This window comes from Tursiops truncatus, chromosome 4 (genome assembly GCF_011762595.2).
Source record: "Tursiops truncatus isolate mTurTru1 chromosome 4, mTurTru1.mat.Y, whole genome shotgun sequence".
Lineage (NCBI taxonomy): Eukaryota > Metazoa > Chordata > Mammalia > Artiodactyla > Delphinidae > Tursiops > Tursiops truncatus.
This window is the reverse complement of record NC_047037.1, coordinates 28,658,843-28,673,112: the sequence shown is the minus strand read 5'-3', so window position 1 is coordinate 28,673,112 and position 14,270 is coordinate 28,658,843. Positions and strand designations below refer to the sequence as shown.

The following is a 14,270-nucleotide window of genomic DNA, read 5'->3' as shown; positions in this document are numbered from 1 at the left end:
GCGAGTGGGCTTGAAGGATGGTAGAAAAGGTTTGCTTTCTGCTTGTACCTTACTAAGTAGACATTTATACAATAAGCTGGTTCCACACTGCAAGTGTGGCTCAGTAAGAGGATAATTTAAAAATCATGTGGTCATATCTGTAGATGCCAGGAAGACATTTGATAAAATTCAGTGCACTTTCCCAACAGAAAGCACTGGATAAATTAGGAATAGAAAGAAACCACCTAAAATTTTAAAAACTGTGTACTGAAAACCAAACACTAGTATCTATTTTTATTTTAAAAATTCAGAAAAGTACAAAGAAAATCACAAATCATTCATATTCCCGTAACCTGAACTAATAATAGAACATATTTGCTTATTGTTTTTTAAAAAGAATAATTATTTCACTGCATAATCATGTTTGTTAAAACAAATTCAAACAATGCAGAAAAGCACAACCACACAATTTTTCTTTAACCACCAACCAGAAACAATCATCATTAATATTAGGTAAACATCATCCCAAGTATCTTTCAATACATATTTACAGTTAGAAGGTTAGAGATACATACATACATACATGAGTATTAAATTTAATTTTACTTAAATTTGCATCTATATTCATGAGGAATATTGGCCTTTTTTTGTAATAGCTTCATCTGGTTTTGGAATTAAGGTAATACTGGCTTTGTAAAATGAATTGGGAAGTATTCCATACTTCCCTATTTTTTTTTTTTTTTTTTTTGCGGTACGCGGGCCTCTCACTGTTGTGGCCTCTCCCGTTGCGGAGCACAGGCTCGGGCCGCGCAGGCTCAGTGGCCATGGCTCACGGGCCCAGCCGCTCCGCGGCATGTGGGATCTTTCCAGACCGGGGCACGAACCCGTGTCCCCTGCATCGGCAGGCAGACTCGCAACCATTTGCACCACCAGGGAAGCCCCATACTTCCCTATTTTTTTAAAGGAGTTTGTATAGGATTGGTTTTTATTTGTAAAATGTTTCATAGACTCCATAAGTGAAGCCTTCTAGGCCTGGAGTTTCCTTTGTGGCAAATTTTAAATTACAAATTCAATTTTTGAAATTAATATGGGGCTATCCAAACTTCCTGTTTATTTTTGTACCCGTTTAGGTAGTTTTTGTCTTTGAGAGAACTGGTCCATTTCATCTAGATTGTCCAATTTTTGGGCATAAGGTTGTTCATAATATTCTATTCCCTTACTATTCTTTTAATTTCTGTACAGACTATTGTGATGTCCCCTTTTTCATTCCTAATATTAATATTTTATGTCTTCTTTCTTTTTTTACCTTTGTCAGTTTAGCTAAAAGCTTATCAATTTTACTGACATTTTAAAAGAACCAGTTTTTGGTTTCACTGATTTTTCACTATTGTTGGTCTCTGTTCTATTTCATTAATTACTACACTTGTCTTTATGATTTCCTTCCTTCTACTTACTTTATGTTCCACTTTGTACTTCACTATACAATTTCTTGAGGTAGGGACACAGATCATTGGCTTTAGATTTTTCTTCTTTCTAATATAAGCATTTAAAGCTATGAATTTTTCTCTTATTTAGCTGCACCTCACAAAATTTTATGTGTTTTATTTGCTTTATCATTAGATTACAATATTTTCCAATTTCCTTTGTGATTTTTTCTTTGACTCATGGATTATATAGAAGTGTTTTTGAATTTCCAAATATTACAGGTTTTTCTAGTTATTGTTATTTAGCTCTGATTTAATTCCACTGTGGCCAGAGAATATACTCTGTATAATTTCAATCCTTTTGATTTTATTGCTTAGCATCTGGTGTACCACATACACTTGAAAGTAGTCAGCTATTTTGTGGTGCAGCGTCTTGCAAATATCAGTTAAGTCAAAGTGTAATAGTGTTGTTCAGATTTTCTATATCTTTGTTGATTTTATGTCTAGTTCTATCAATTGGTGAGGGAGGAATGTTAAAACGTCCAATTATGATTGAAGCATGGTCAGTTCTCCCTTTGCTTAATTTTTTTAATGGTGGAAAAGGAGGAAAAGGGAATAAACACCAGATAGAAAAAATTGAAAGCAAAAGGCAATTCAACAGACTTAAACCCGACCTTGTCAGTTATCACCTAGATACAAAAGGACTGAACACTACAGTAAAAACAGAGATTTCTGATTAGTTTGTTTAAATGACCTAACTTTATGTATATAAGAGACACACTTTATTTATTTATTTATTTATTTATTTATCTATCTATCTATCTATCTATTTATTGGCTGCGTTGGGTCTTCGTTGCTGCATGCGGGCTTTCTCTAGTTGCGGCGATCGGGGGCTACTCCGTTGCGGTGCACGGGCTTCTCATTGCGGTGGCTTCTCTTGTTGCGGAGCACAGGCTCTAGGCATGTGGGCTTCAGTAGTTGTGGCACGTGGGCTCAGTACTTGTGGTTTGCAGGCTCTAGAGCACAGGCTCAGTAGTTGTGGCACACAGGCTTAGTTGCTCCGTGGCATGTGGGCTCTTCCCGGACCAGGACTCGAACCCGTGTCCCCTGCATTGGCAGGCAGATTCTTAAACATTGCGCCACGAGGGAAGCCCAAGAGACACACTTTAAATATAAGAGCACAGATAAGTTGAAAGTAAAAGGATGAAAAGAGATATATCACACAAACAGTAAGAAACAGTAAGGACAGAAAGCTGGACAGGTTATATTCATATTCAAGACAAGGAGAACTATCAGAGATAAACAGTGACATTTTATTATAATGGTGAATTCATTAAGAGACAATTATAAATGTGTATGTACCTAATATCAGAGCTTTAAAATCCATGAAACAATATTTGACAGAACTAAAAGAAGAAAGAGACACACCAACAACCACAGTTGGAGATTTTAACGCTCCTCTCAATAACTTAAGAATAGAAAGACAAAAAGTCAGTAAGGATACAGAAGTTCTGAACTATACTATTAATCCTTTTGATCTAAATGCCGTATACAGAATGTGATACTTAACAACTGCAGAATACAACTTCCTTGAAAGCACACATGGAACTAAGATAGAGCATATGCTGGACCATAAAACAAAACAGCATATTTCTGAGGATTGAAATCATACAAAAGATGTTCTGCAACCACATGGAATTGAATTAAAAAACCAATAATGAAAAAAGTAAAAATTTCCAACTATCTAAAAATTAAATAGGAACTTCTAAATAATCAATGGATCAAAGAGGAAATTACAGTGGAAAATAGGATAGTTCTTAACTGAACAAATAAAATACTATATCATATTGAACCTAAACCTGACATAAGAGTAAATAAAATACCTGAATAGTCATAGGTGTTAGTGAAATTAAATTAATAATTAAGAACCTTCCCACAAAGAAAATTCTAGACCCAGATGATTTCATTGGTAAACTCTACCAAACATCAAAGGAAGATATAATATAAACCACATACAGACTCTTTCAAAAATAAAGGAAAAAGGAAACTTCTCACCTCATTGAAGAGGCCAGCATAATCCTGATATCAATAACTGACAAGGAAAGAAAATTACAAGAATGGAACATTTCAGACCTATATCCTTCATGAATACAGATGCCAACATTCTATTAGCAAAATATTTACAAAGCAAATACACTAATAAATTAAAAGGATAATACCTTTTATGGGTTTTTTTCTAGGCATGCAGGGTCAAATGTACACAACCATTTAATTTAATACCCATAAATCAATCACCATAATTTGCTGTGTTAACAGAATAAGGGGGGAAAACTGTATGATCATCTCCACGATTCAGAAGAAGCATTTAATCAAATTCAACATCAAATTCAGCAAACTAATATAAAAGGGGAAGTTTCTTAATCTGATGAAGGGCATCCTTAAAGAATTACAGTTGAATCATGCATAACGATAAAATATTGAATGCTTTCCCTCTAACAGCAGGAACAAAACAAGGATTTTTCTCTCATTCTATTCAGCATTGTACTGGACGTCCTAGCTGTTCCAAACAGGCAATGGAAAGAAATTAAAGATTGAAAAGGAAGAAGTAAAAATGTGCTAATTGGCAGATAACATGATTGTATTTTTGATTGTATTTTTAGAATATCTAAAAGAATCTACAAGCAAACTAGTAGGTTAAGTTAGTGAACACAGAGTCAATATACAAAAATCAACTGTATTTCTATATGCTAGCCACTAGAACTAGAAAATAAAATTTAAAAATCAACACCACTTACCATAGCATCAAAAATGTTTAAAACCTAGGAGTAACTCTTACAGAAATTGTGCAAGTCTTCTATTCTGAAAGCTACAAACATTGTCCTAAACGAATGAACAAATAAAACCAAGCCTCAAACTACAGAAGTCCTTACTAAATGTATGTACAATATGTTCATATGTTCACGGTTGAAAAACTCAATATCGTTAAGATGTTATAGGCAAGATTCTAAAATGGGCCCATGATCGCTGTCCTCTGGTATTAAGTCTTGTATAATCTGATCTGTCCCCCTTGAGTGAGAGCAAGACCAGTGGCTTGCTTCTAGCCAACAGAACATGGCAAAGGTAACAGGCTATCACTCTTGTGATTATGTTATGATAAATACAGGCAGTCTTCACTTTGCACCGTAGTGTAGGACAAGCTGAAACCGTTCAAAGTGAGCTTAATAATCTGATTAGTTTAAGACAAAACTTAATGGGAAAAATTCTGATTAGTTCCTGACCTTTAAAAATGCTTGACAAAACATTAAAATCTCCCATACTGTTAATTATAAATATGTCGGGAAATGAGAAAAATAGTAAAGCTAATATTTATTTAGGACACTGTAATTTAAAATATTGGAAACATTGGCAGTAACTATCAAGACTAAAAATTCACATATCCTATTACCAAGCAATTCTACACAAGCCCAAGAGAGTATAAGTCCGCCTAAAAATATGTGCAAGAATTTTCATAGCAGTTTTATTTATTATAGCCAATAACTTTTTTAGAACCCGCTAAATTTCTGTCTTCAGGAAAATGAATCAATAAATTGTAGTATATCCATACAATGGAATATTACACAGCATTTTCCAAAAAAATCATGCATACAACAACACAGATTAATGTCTAAAACATTGAGTTGAGCAAAAAAGCCAGACACAAAGGTATACATACTCTTGGGCTACTGTTGGATTTGATTTATATTAAGGTCAAGAACAGGCACATCTAATCAATGGTAATAGAAATCAAAAGAGTGTTTACCTTTGGACATGGGTAATAACTGGGAAGAAGCAAGAGGAAAATTTCTGTAGTGATAAAGATGATCCATATCTGGATCTGGTAATAATACTGATGTATAATTGGTGAAGATTTGTTAAACTATACCTTTAAGATCTGTGAATTTTACTATATGTAAATTATGTTCAATAAAAATATATAAAATTTAAAGAGAATGTTTGTAAAGGTTTCAATACAGTGCTTTGCACACAGTACGACCTGAATAAATGTTAGCAATTTGTTATTTTAAAAACTTGTAGGATGCAGTTGTAGCAGTGCTTAGAGGGAAATCTATAGCTCTAAATGCACATACTATAAGAGAAAACAGGTTGAAATTATTATCTTAATTTATATCTTAAGAAGCTAGCTAAAAGAAAAAAATACAAGCAAAGTAAATGCAGAGAAAGTAGAACAGAAATAATTAAGAAGCAGAATCATTGAAATAAGAAGCAGACATAAAATAAAGAAATTAATTGAAGCCAAAAGTTGGTTATTAGAAAAGATTAATAAAATCAATAAACCCCTAACAAGACTGATTAAGGGGACAGAAAGAGAAAACACAAAGTACCTATAACAAGAATTTAAAAGGAACATTACTACAGATCCTACAGACATTTAAAAAAAATAATATTATAAACACTTCTATGCCAGTACATTTTTAAATTTAAGTTAGATTGAAAAATTCTTTGAAACTACCTCACAATTAGCTTCGAAAACACAACTGATTAAGAAAAGAAAGAAAAATTTAAGGTCTTATAATTATTAAGGCAATTTAACATGAAATATAGAATCACTGGGTTGAAGCTGAGGGACTGGAGGTAGAACTGCTGCCAGTGTGGATTTGTGCAATTGGACAGCCCGCTAGTTTTCAAGAAGGGCAGTGAGGACAGAGGGGACTGCCAGTTCCTGCAGAGCTAGGTTTGCACCTTGGCCAGCACTGGCATGCATTACATAGTAGTGATTGCAGCAGCCGTGACAGACCTCCAAGTGGGGTTGAGCTGCAGTGTCAGTGTGGATTACCTGAGAGACCAGTGACCTTCCACAGCGGGCACTCCTGTCACTCCTGCACTTCCGCCACTCCTGTATCTGCCAGTCCCGGGAGGATCTGTGGGACACGATCTTCTATCCTAGGTGTCACCCAGGCAGGAACATGAGGAGCATTTTCCGGGTGAGTAACAGGACTGTAACTGACAACAGATCCCAGATCAAAGAAACACATGTGTGAAACAGAATAATTGGTTTCTGACAACACTGTGTGGGAGAAGATGCTAGATAGAGATTCTCTGCTGAAAACTAGGACTGCTGTCTGAGGTCAGGGGAGTGCTTTTGCCTGCTTCTAGTCACAGGAAGAAGAAGCTCAAAATTATATCAGGTCCCTAAAGAGTAGAGTGGAGTACGTTAGTAAAAAATATATATTAGCTAGCCAATCAAGCCAGAAGAATAAAATTAGGGGCTTCCCTGGTGGCGCAGTGGCTGGGAGTCCGCCTGCTGATCCAGGGGACACGTGTTCGTGCCCCGGTCCGGGAAGATCCCACATGCCGCGGAGCGGCTGGGCCCGTGAGCCATGGCCGCTGAGGCTGCGCGTCCGGAGCCTGTGCTCCGCAGCGGGAGAGGCCGCAGCGGTGAGAGGCCTGCGTACCGCCAAAAAAAAAAAAAAAAAAAAGAATAAAATTAGAACATAAGCTTCCCAAGGCAAGAGTTTTGTCTGTTTTATTCATTGCTTTATCTCTTGTGTTCTATACAATGTCTGGCACATAGAAGACCCTCAGTGAATACTTACTGAATGAGTGAATGAAAGAGCCAAAGACGAAGGTGGAATTAAACACCAGATTGGAGGATCTAGGCCTGTTTTTGGAAAATGAGAGGAAATCAATTTTTCACAGGTTACAAGATAAAGGAAAGGATATTGGGCAAAAATCAAATAAAAATACTAATATCAAAACTTTCAGATCATGTTTCCACACTAAAAACATCCACTAATGGATTATAAGTACAGTCAGAATTTGAATTATTGACAGATATTAAATGATTATCTACCACAACAGGTATAAACATCTAATATAACCCAGCAGCCTACGCTTTTCAATTGAGGAATGATAGTTGCAGGTTTCCTTCATAATAGTAGGGCCTAAAGAAACATTACCAACACACTTAAGGGAGATCTAATAATTCTTAAATATGTATATATGCTTCTGGAAAGATAAAACTTTTTTGTAATCAAAAAGACTTACTTATTCCACAAGTGACAACATTCATGGATTTATTTCAGCCAGGTGCTGTTAGTGGGAAGTAGAAGTGGGAGACAAGTGTGAATAGAATAAGGGGCTGGGGGTCTTGGACACTCTTCCTGGAGATGGGGAGAGGCCATCCACACAATAGGCTGGATGCTGGTGAATTCAAACAAGAGATCAAGAAAGCCTCACTGCAGTGGTCACTGTACCATACTTCTTTTGCTAAAAGTAAGTCCTATTCTCACATTTCCTGGCATTTTTCATTTCATAATTTGAGTGGCAGATCTCATGTCTACTTGTACTTTTGCAGAAAAAAACCTGAGAACTTTGTTTTCTGCTGGCCTCATTTAAAATGCATTTACCATCTGCAGAGTAACATACTATGAATGAGGAGCTACCTGAAAACTATTTTGGGTTCTGACTTTTTTTCTCGATTTTTCTCTGATTTTTTTTTTTTTTGGCCTTGTCTGGCTCCAACAATTCTAGTGGTTGTTTCCTCCCCCACCTACTGCTACCACCTTAATGAGCATATGGATGTTATTTTGATCTCTTTGTTTTATAACCAACTATAAAATAATTTCCATGTTTAATACAGACCTCATAGAGATTTTGTGGGAGTGATACTGCATCACTCCAGTTTCTGCTTCTTTCTTCCTCCCCATTTTGGAGGAAAGAAAGAAAAAAAAGAACCACAATCAAAACTAGCTCTGCTTGGGCTTCCCTGGTGGCACAGTGGTTGAGAGTTGGCCTGCCGATGCAGGGGACACGGGTTCGTGCCCCGGTCTGGGAAGATCCCACATGCTGCGGAGCGGCTGGGCCCGTGAGCCATGGCCGCTGAGCCTGCGCGTCCGGAGCCTGTGCTCCGCAATGGGAGAGGCCACAACAGTGAGAGGCCCACGTACCGCCAAAAAAAAAAAAAAAAAAAAAACTAGCTCTGCTTATATGTCTTTGTACAAATGGAGAAGTGAGGAAAGATATAAACCAAACAGAAACATTGATCACACATGGAGTGCATGATTTTAAACTTCTTTATATACCTTTGTATTATTTGTTAAAGCAAGCATGAATTACTTTTGTAATTTCCTGAACGTGAATAAACTAAATTTGACAAACAAATGAGAAACATTATGGTGTTTCCTAAAAAAATTAAACATGGAATTACCACATGATTCAGCAATTCCACTTCTGGGTATATACCCCAAAGAATTGAAATCAGGGCCTCAAACAGATATTTGTACACCAAAGTTCATAGCAGCATTATTCATAAAAAGCAAAAGATGGAAACAACCCAAGTGTCTATGAATGGAGGAGAGGATAAAAAAAATGTGGTATATACACACAGTAGAATGTTATTCAGCCTTAAAAAGGAAGGAAATTCTGACACATGATACAATATGAATGAACCTTGAAGACATTGTGTTAAGGGAAATAAGTCGGTCGTAAAAAGATAAATATTCCACTTATATGAGGTATGAAGAGCAGTCAAGTTCATAGAGACAAAAAATAAAATGGTGGGTGCCAGAGGCTGGAGGTAGGGGAGAACAGGGAGTTATTGTTTAATGGGTACAGAGTTTCAGTTTGGGATGATGAAAAAGCTATGGAGATGGATGGTGTGATAGTTGCATAATGATGTGAATGTACTTAATACCACTGAACTGTGCACTCAAAATGGCTAAGACATTAAATATCATGTGTATTTTATCACAATAAATTTTTTCTTCATTATACAGGGACTTCCCTGTGGTCCAGTGGTTAAGACTCTGTGCTTCCACTGCAGGGGGCATGGGTTCCATCCCTGGTTGGGGAACTAAGATCCCAAATTCCGCGTGTAGCTCGGCCCCCCAAAAAAAAAAAAAGAAAGAAAGAAAATTATATAGATAATACACAAAAACATTCTTGCTATAAGTCAAACAATACAGACAAAACTAAAGTCTTTCTTGACAACTTTCCTATCCAGATACATAGCTTTAAAGACATTGGGTCTTACTTAATCCTCATCACCAGCCCATGATTTAAATATTACAATGATCTCCATTTTACAGATGAAGAAACTGCCCTGCAGAGAAGTGAAGGACCTTCCCTGGAGTCAGAAAGTCCTCCAGTCTAGATTAAACTCAGGCAAACGAATTACAGACTGTGCTCTTGCCTCTCTCTTTGTGTCACACTCTGGCTGGGCACCGAGGACATAAGATCTATTGGACACAGCCACTGCCCTCATGGAATTCTCAGGCTGATGGAGAGGGTAGACAAAATTAGTCCAGCCCCACGTGCAAATGTAACAGTTAAACAACTGACATCTACAGAGCAGAGGCTCTTTATCTTTCTGTTCCAAAAGAGATGCTTTTACTAGATATTATTTCTTTTAAAGATGAAGTTGTATGGGCTTCCCTGGTGGCACAGTGGTTAAGAACCCACCTGCCAATGCAGGGGACACAAGTCCAAGCCCTGGTCCGGGAAGATCCCACATGCGGTGGAGCAACTAAGCCCGTGAGCCACAACTACTGAGCCCGCGTGCCACAACTAGTGAAGCCCGCGTGCCTAGAGCCTGTGCTCTGCAACAAGAGAAGCTACCACGAGAAGCCCACGCACTGCGACGAAGAGTAGCCCCCACTCGCCACAACTAGAGAAAGCCCGTGCGCAGCAGTGAAGACCCAATGCAACCAAAAATAAATAAACAGATAAATTTAAAAAGAAAAGATGAAGTTGTATGTAGACTTTTTTAAAAGTTGGGTCTCAACTCAAATGTCACCTCCTCAGAGAGCCCTTTCCGAATCACTTGGGTTAAAACAGCCCTCTGCCCCTTGCCAGTCACTCTCTCTCATACAACTGACTGCCTTTCCTCACAGCATTTTCCCTTACCTGCTATTTTCTGTTCTTTATTCACTTGTTTGTTGTCTGTGTTCCCCACTAGAATGGCAGCTCTGTGAGAGCAGGGATCTTGTCCATTCTGTTTACACTGAATCTCCTGTGGCTAGAACAGTGCCTGGCTCTTAGTCAGTGGCTGTATTAGTTTCCAAGGGCTGCCATATCAAAGTACCACAAACTGGGTGGCTTAAAACAACAGAAATTTATTCTTTCACTGTCCTGGAGACTAGCAGTCCGAAATCAAGGTGTTGGCACGACCAAGCTCTCTCCGAAGGCTCTCGGGAAGAATCCTTCCTTGTCTCTTCCTAGCTCTGGTGGTTGCCAGCGATCTTTGGCCCTTGGTTTTGTACTGCATCACTCCAGTTTCTGCATCTTTCTTCACATGGCCTTCCTCCCTTTGTATATCTCCTCTGTGTCTCTGTTTCCAAATCTCCGTCTTGATCAGGACACCAGTCGTTGGATTTAGGACCCACCCTAAGCCAGAATGATCGCATCTTACCTTGATTACATCTACCAAGACTCTATTTCCAAATAAGATCCCATTCACAGGTACCAGGGGTTAGGACTTCAACATATTTTTTTTGGTGGGGGGACACAATTCAACCCACAATAACAGCCAGTAAATATACTGAACAAATGAGCTAGCGTTCTCTGGAAAAGTGGTATAATATGATGAATTCTCAAATGGGTTCAGGCAAAGGGTCTGGAAGTCATCATTTCCCCCAGGTTTTGCTATGATCAAACAGAACATAAAATGTCTTTTGCTGGCTGTAGTAACCAAAGTAGCATGTCCAGGTCAAGGAAAATAATGGCTCCAATGTTCTAGGCACAGATTTGACCTCAGGTGGGATATCGAGTTTTAGATGCCATATTCTCAATGTTATATATTTAATTTATGAGAGTAACGTAATGACATTATAAATAAATTTGGAAAAGAGAGAAAAGAAAATCAACCATAATCCCACTTCCCTAATGTACCTTAGAGGAAATTTATGTGGGGATCATTCTGGTTAGAGGGAACAGCAAGTACACAAACCTTGAGGCATAAATGAGCTTGGTGTGTTCAAGGAGCAGAGAAGGCAGTGCAGATGGGGTAACCACGTCCCGCCAGGTGTTCCAGGTCTCATTCTGGACATCAGCTCCCAAATCAACAACGTTCCTTCTCTGGTAATCCTCCCCAAACACACTAACCCAGGAGGGGGCTGTGGTGTAAGACCTGGTGTGTGTTAAGAGGGAAGGGGATAATAGATACAGTTGGGTCCTCTCTCCAAGGCATTTGGAATTGGGAAGGATAAGGGTCAAGCAGTCTCTCTGTGAAGCTCTGTGACCCTGGAAGCTGTGAGGAAGATGCTGTGTTCTCTACTTCAGCCAAAGGCAAAGGAGGCAGGTCAGCGAGGAGAGCAGCAGGGTTGCTGAGCCGAGTCCAGCCAGTTAACTTCCGGGTCCATCCATCATGGGAGTCAGCTGCATTCCTGCCTCAGGTTCCAGGGGCCTTCCCTAGAATCCCTATCATACTTTCTCATTCCTTTAGCTCAAGTTGACCTGGGTCAACCACTAGAGGAGTGTTTTGAGAATGGAGTTCTGTGGTCAAATAATTTGGGAAACAGTGGGTTAAATCAAATATAATAGCTTTTTATCTGCAGGACTTCTCAGAGCCTTTAATAGGATTAGGTACATTCAAAAAGGAACTCTCCAAAAAGGAACGCAAGTATGATGCATTTCCTACATTGACTTCCTAGGTTACCCTGGGAAATGTAGTGTAACAGAATGTTAAGCTGGGAAGTTTCAGCTTCTGCTTTGGCCAGTCCTGGAAGACCAAGAACAACAGAGGAGGGTCCAGCTATTATGACCACTAGGAACACACGTGTTGCTGAAAAAACTCATCACAGCCAGTAATTTTATCCAGGAAAGTGGAAGGAAAAAGCCAGAAAGACAGAGAGATACCTGAAGGACAGAGGAAAAGAGAATTCAGTTACATTGTGCTTGCTGTCCGTTGGGTCTGGTCCTTCAGTAAAACTACTGAAAGAGTGTAGAATAATTCCAAATCATTTGTCAACTCCAAAATCACATTCCAGTAATCGACGTGCTCACTCAGGTGAGCCGCCTAAAATGCATGTCACCCACAAGACCTTCACCTGCTCTGATCATTCAGAAAGGATTAGGTAGAAACCTTGGGCTTCACAACTGGCCGCCGAGCACCCCAGGGCTTGCTCATTATTTCTCTTGTTAGTCACCATCGCTGGCGGTACCGGGCGCCCCCAAATGTGGAGGACTGGCCCGGCCCGGGAAACTCCCGATCTGATTGATGCAGAGAAGGATGTTCCAAACTGACACCCAGCACAGAGGGTGGGAGTGCAGGGTAGAGAGTGCTGTGGGGCAGAGGAAGGACCCTGAGCTCGACCAGGTGGGGCGGGGCGCTAGGTCTAAGCTTTATAGGTGCAAGAGGAGGGGGCAGCGATACAGGGCTCTAAGGTCCACCCAGGGAGCTCAGACACAGGGCGGGGCCCACCCTGGGGCTGGGAGGCCCTCGAATGCCCAGGTAAGAGCCTACTACATTCGCCTGCACATTGCAGACTGGGTGTAGGAAACAGGTTTTAGGTGATGTTTATCCATGACAACCCATTTGTCCACATGCCTCGGTGAGTCATCAACTGCCTGGGGTAGGACCTGGGTGTGGCAACTGCAACCTCTTCGGATGCCTGCGCGGGACACTGCGTCTGAAGGCTGCCTCAACACAAGGTTGCTTTTTTACACCTCCTTGGCGCCCGCTGAGCAGCCTGACCCCGCCCCCTTCCTCCTGGGCCCGCCCCCGGGGGCGGAGACATCCGGAGCTGCGGGCTGGGCGAGGAAGGGAGCGCGGCGGCGGCTCAGCGCATTCCCAGTTTAGAACTCGGAGTTTGGGGCGCGGAAACTGCGCGGGCGAGTCAGCCAGGGAGTCAGCCAGCCTCCCCCTTGGAGGACAGATGTGACCGGGCGTCGCGGCTCGCGGACCTGACCTCAGGTGAAGCTCTCGGAAAGGGCAGACGGAGACGAAGAGATGCCAGCGGAGGAGCCCTGCGCCCCCGGCGCCCCTGGTGCCCGGGGGACCGAGCGCGCGCCGGGCCCCGAGCCGCGCCTGTCCAGCCAGCTGCTACCCGAGCTCTGCACCTTCGCGGCGCGCCTGCTGTTCTACCTGGTGCCCGTCTATCTCGCCGGCTACCTGGGGATCAGCTTCACCTGGCTGCTGCTCGGCACCCTAGGGTGGATGTGGTGGCGCAGGAACCGCCTCGGGAAGCTCGGGCGCCTGGCGGCCGCCTTCGAATTCCTAAACAACGAACGCCAGTTCATCAGTCGCGAGCTGCGGGGCCAGCACCTACCCGCCTGGGTGAGCCGGGCCGAGCCGGGCGGGGGTCGGAGGTGGGGCGGATGCCCTTGAAGGTTCGGAAAGGAACCTGCGGTCTTCCGGGGAGCTGGGGCGCGCAGACCCGAGGGAGGGAGGGAGCCTGGAGACCCGCACACCTGGTCCCCCACGGATCGCGGCGCAGAAACCCTGGGGGCGGTGGCCGTGTCCCTCGCCGCGGCGCCCCTCGGCCTCATTGCCACTTCTGGTCCGGCTGTGCTGGCAGCGGGAACCTGGGTTTCACCTGAGGGCCCAGAACCTGGGAGAAAAATTACGGACGGGCCACACCCAGGAGAAAAACAAGGGCGTCTGGGACTCTGCAAAGTTAACTCGTGAGGGAAGCAGTAGACACTTCTTCCACCCGCCTGTTGAGTGAAAGAAGAAACGCAGGGCACAGCGCTGACAAATACAGCTGTGACAGAAGCTGGCAGACTGGTTGCCTTTGGCAGAGGCCCGGTCAGAGGGAGGGGCTCGAGATGGGAGTGCCGGGATGGGGTTGCCAGGGGGGAGGGGAGAGGCCGGCGGCCGCCGCGCTGGCTCGCGGGCTTCTCTCGCTCCCTCGCCTGGTAGAGATGCTC

At 41.9% G+C, this 14,270-nt stretch overlaps 1 protein-coding gene and 1 long non-coding RNA gene across 6 annotated transcripts in view; one reads left to right on the top strand and one right to left on the bottom strand.

Moving 5' to 3' along the window:
• Positions 1–258: 258 nt before the first annotated feature.
• On the bottom strand, positions 259–14,122 carry LOC109549830 (uncharacterized). 2 transcript variants are annotated; one of them, XR_002176188.3, is made up of 4 exons: positions 13,670–14,099; positions 10,308–12,257; positions 6,998–7,062; positions 259–6,848 (listed from the first exon to the last, which is right to left on the bottom strand). It is a non-coding gene; the product is annotated as an uncharacterized lncRNA (long non-coding RNA). The 2 variants fall into 2 exon arrangements; XR_012331332.1 differs by lacking the exon at positions 10,308–12,257 and having other exon boundaries at positions 13,670–14,122.
• The window catches only part of ESYT3 (extended synaptotagmin 3), a 57,759-nt gene continuing 56,636 nt past the window's right edge, over positions 13,148–14,270 (top strand). For 3 of the 4 annotated variants that reach the window (XM_019934233.3, XM_019934232.3, XM_019934231.3), the window contains exon 1: positions 13,151–13,677. In XM_019934233.3, the coding sequence (XP_019789792.1) occupies positions 13,351–13,677 (327 nt within the window). In that variant the 5' untranslated portion in view covers positions 13,151–13,350. Of the gene's footprint in view, positions 13,678–14,270 lie in introns of all 4 variants that reach the window. The other variant, XM_073803780.1, reaches the window with a different exon arrangement.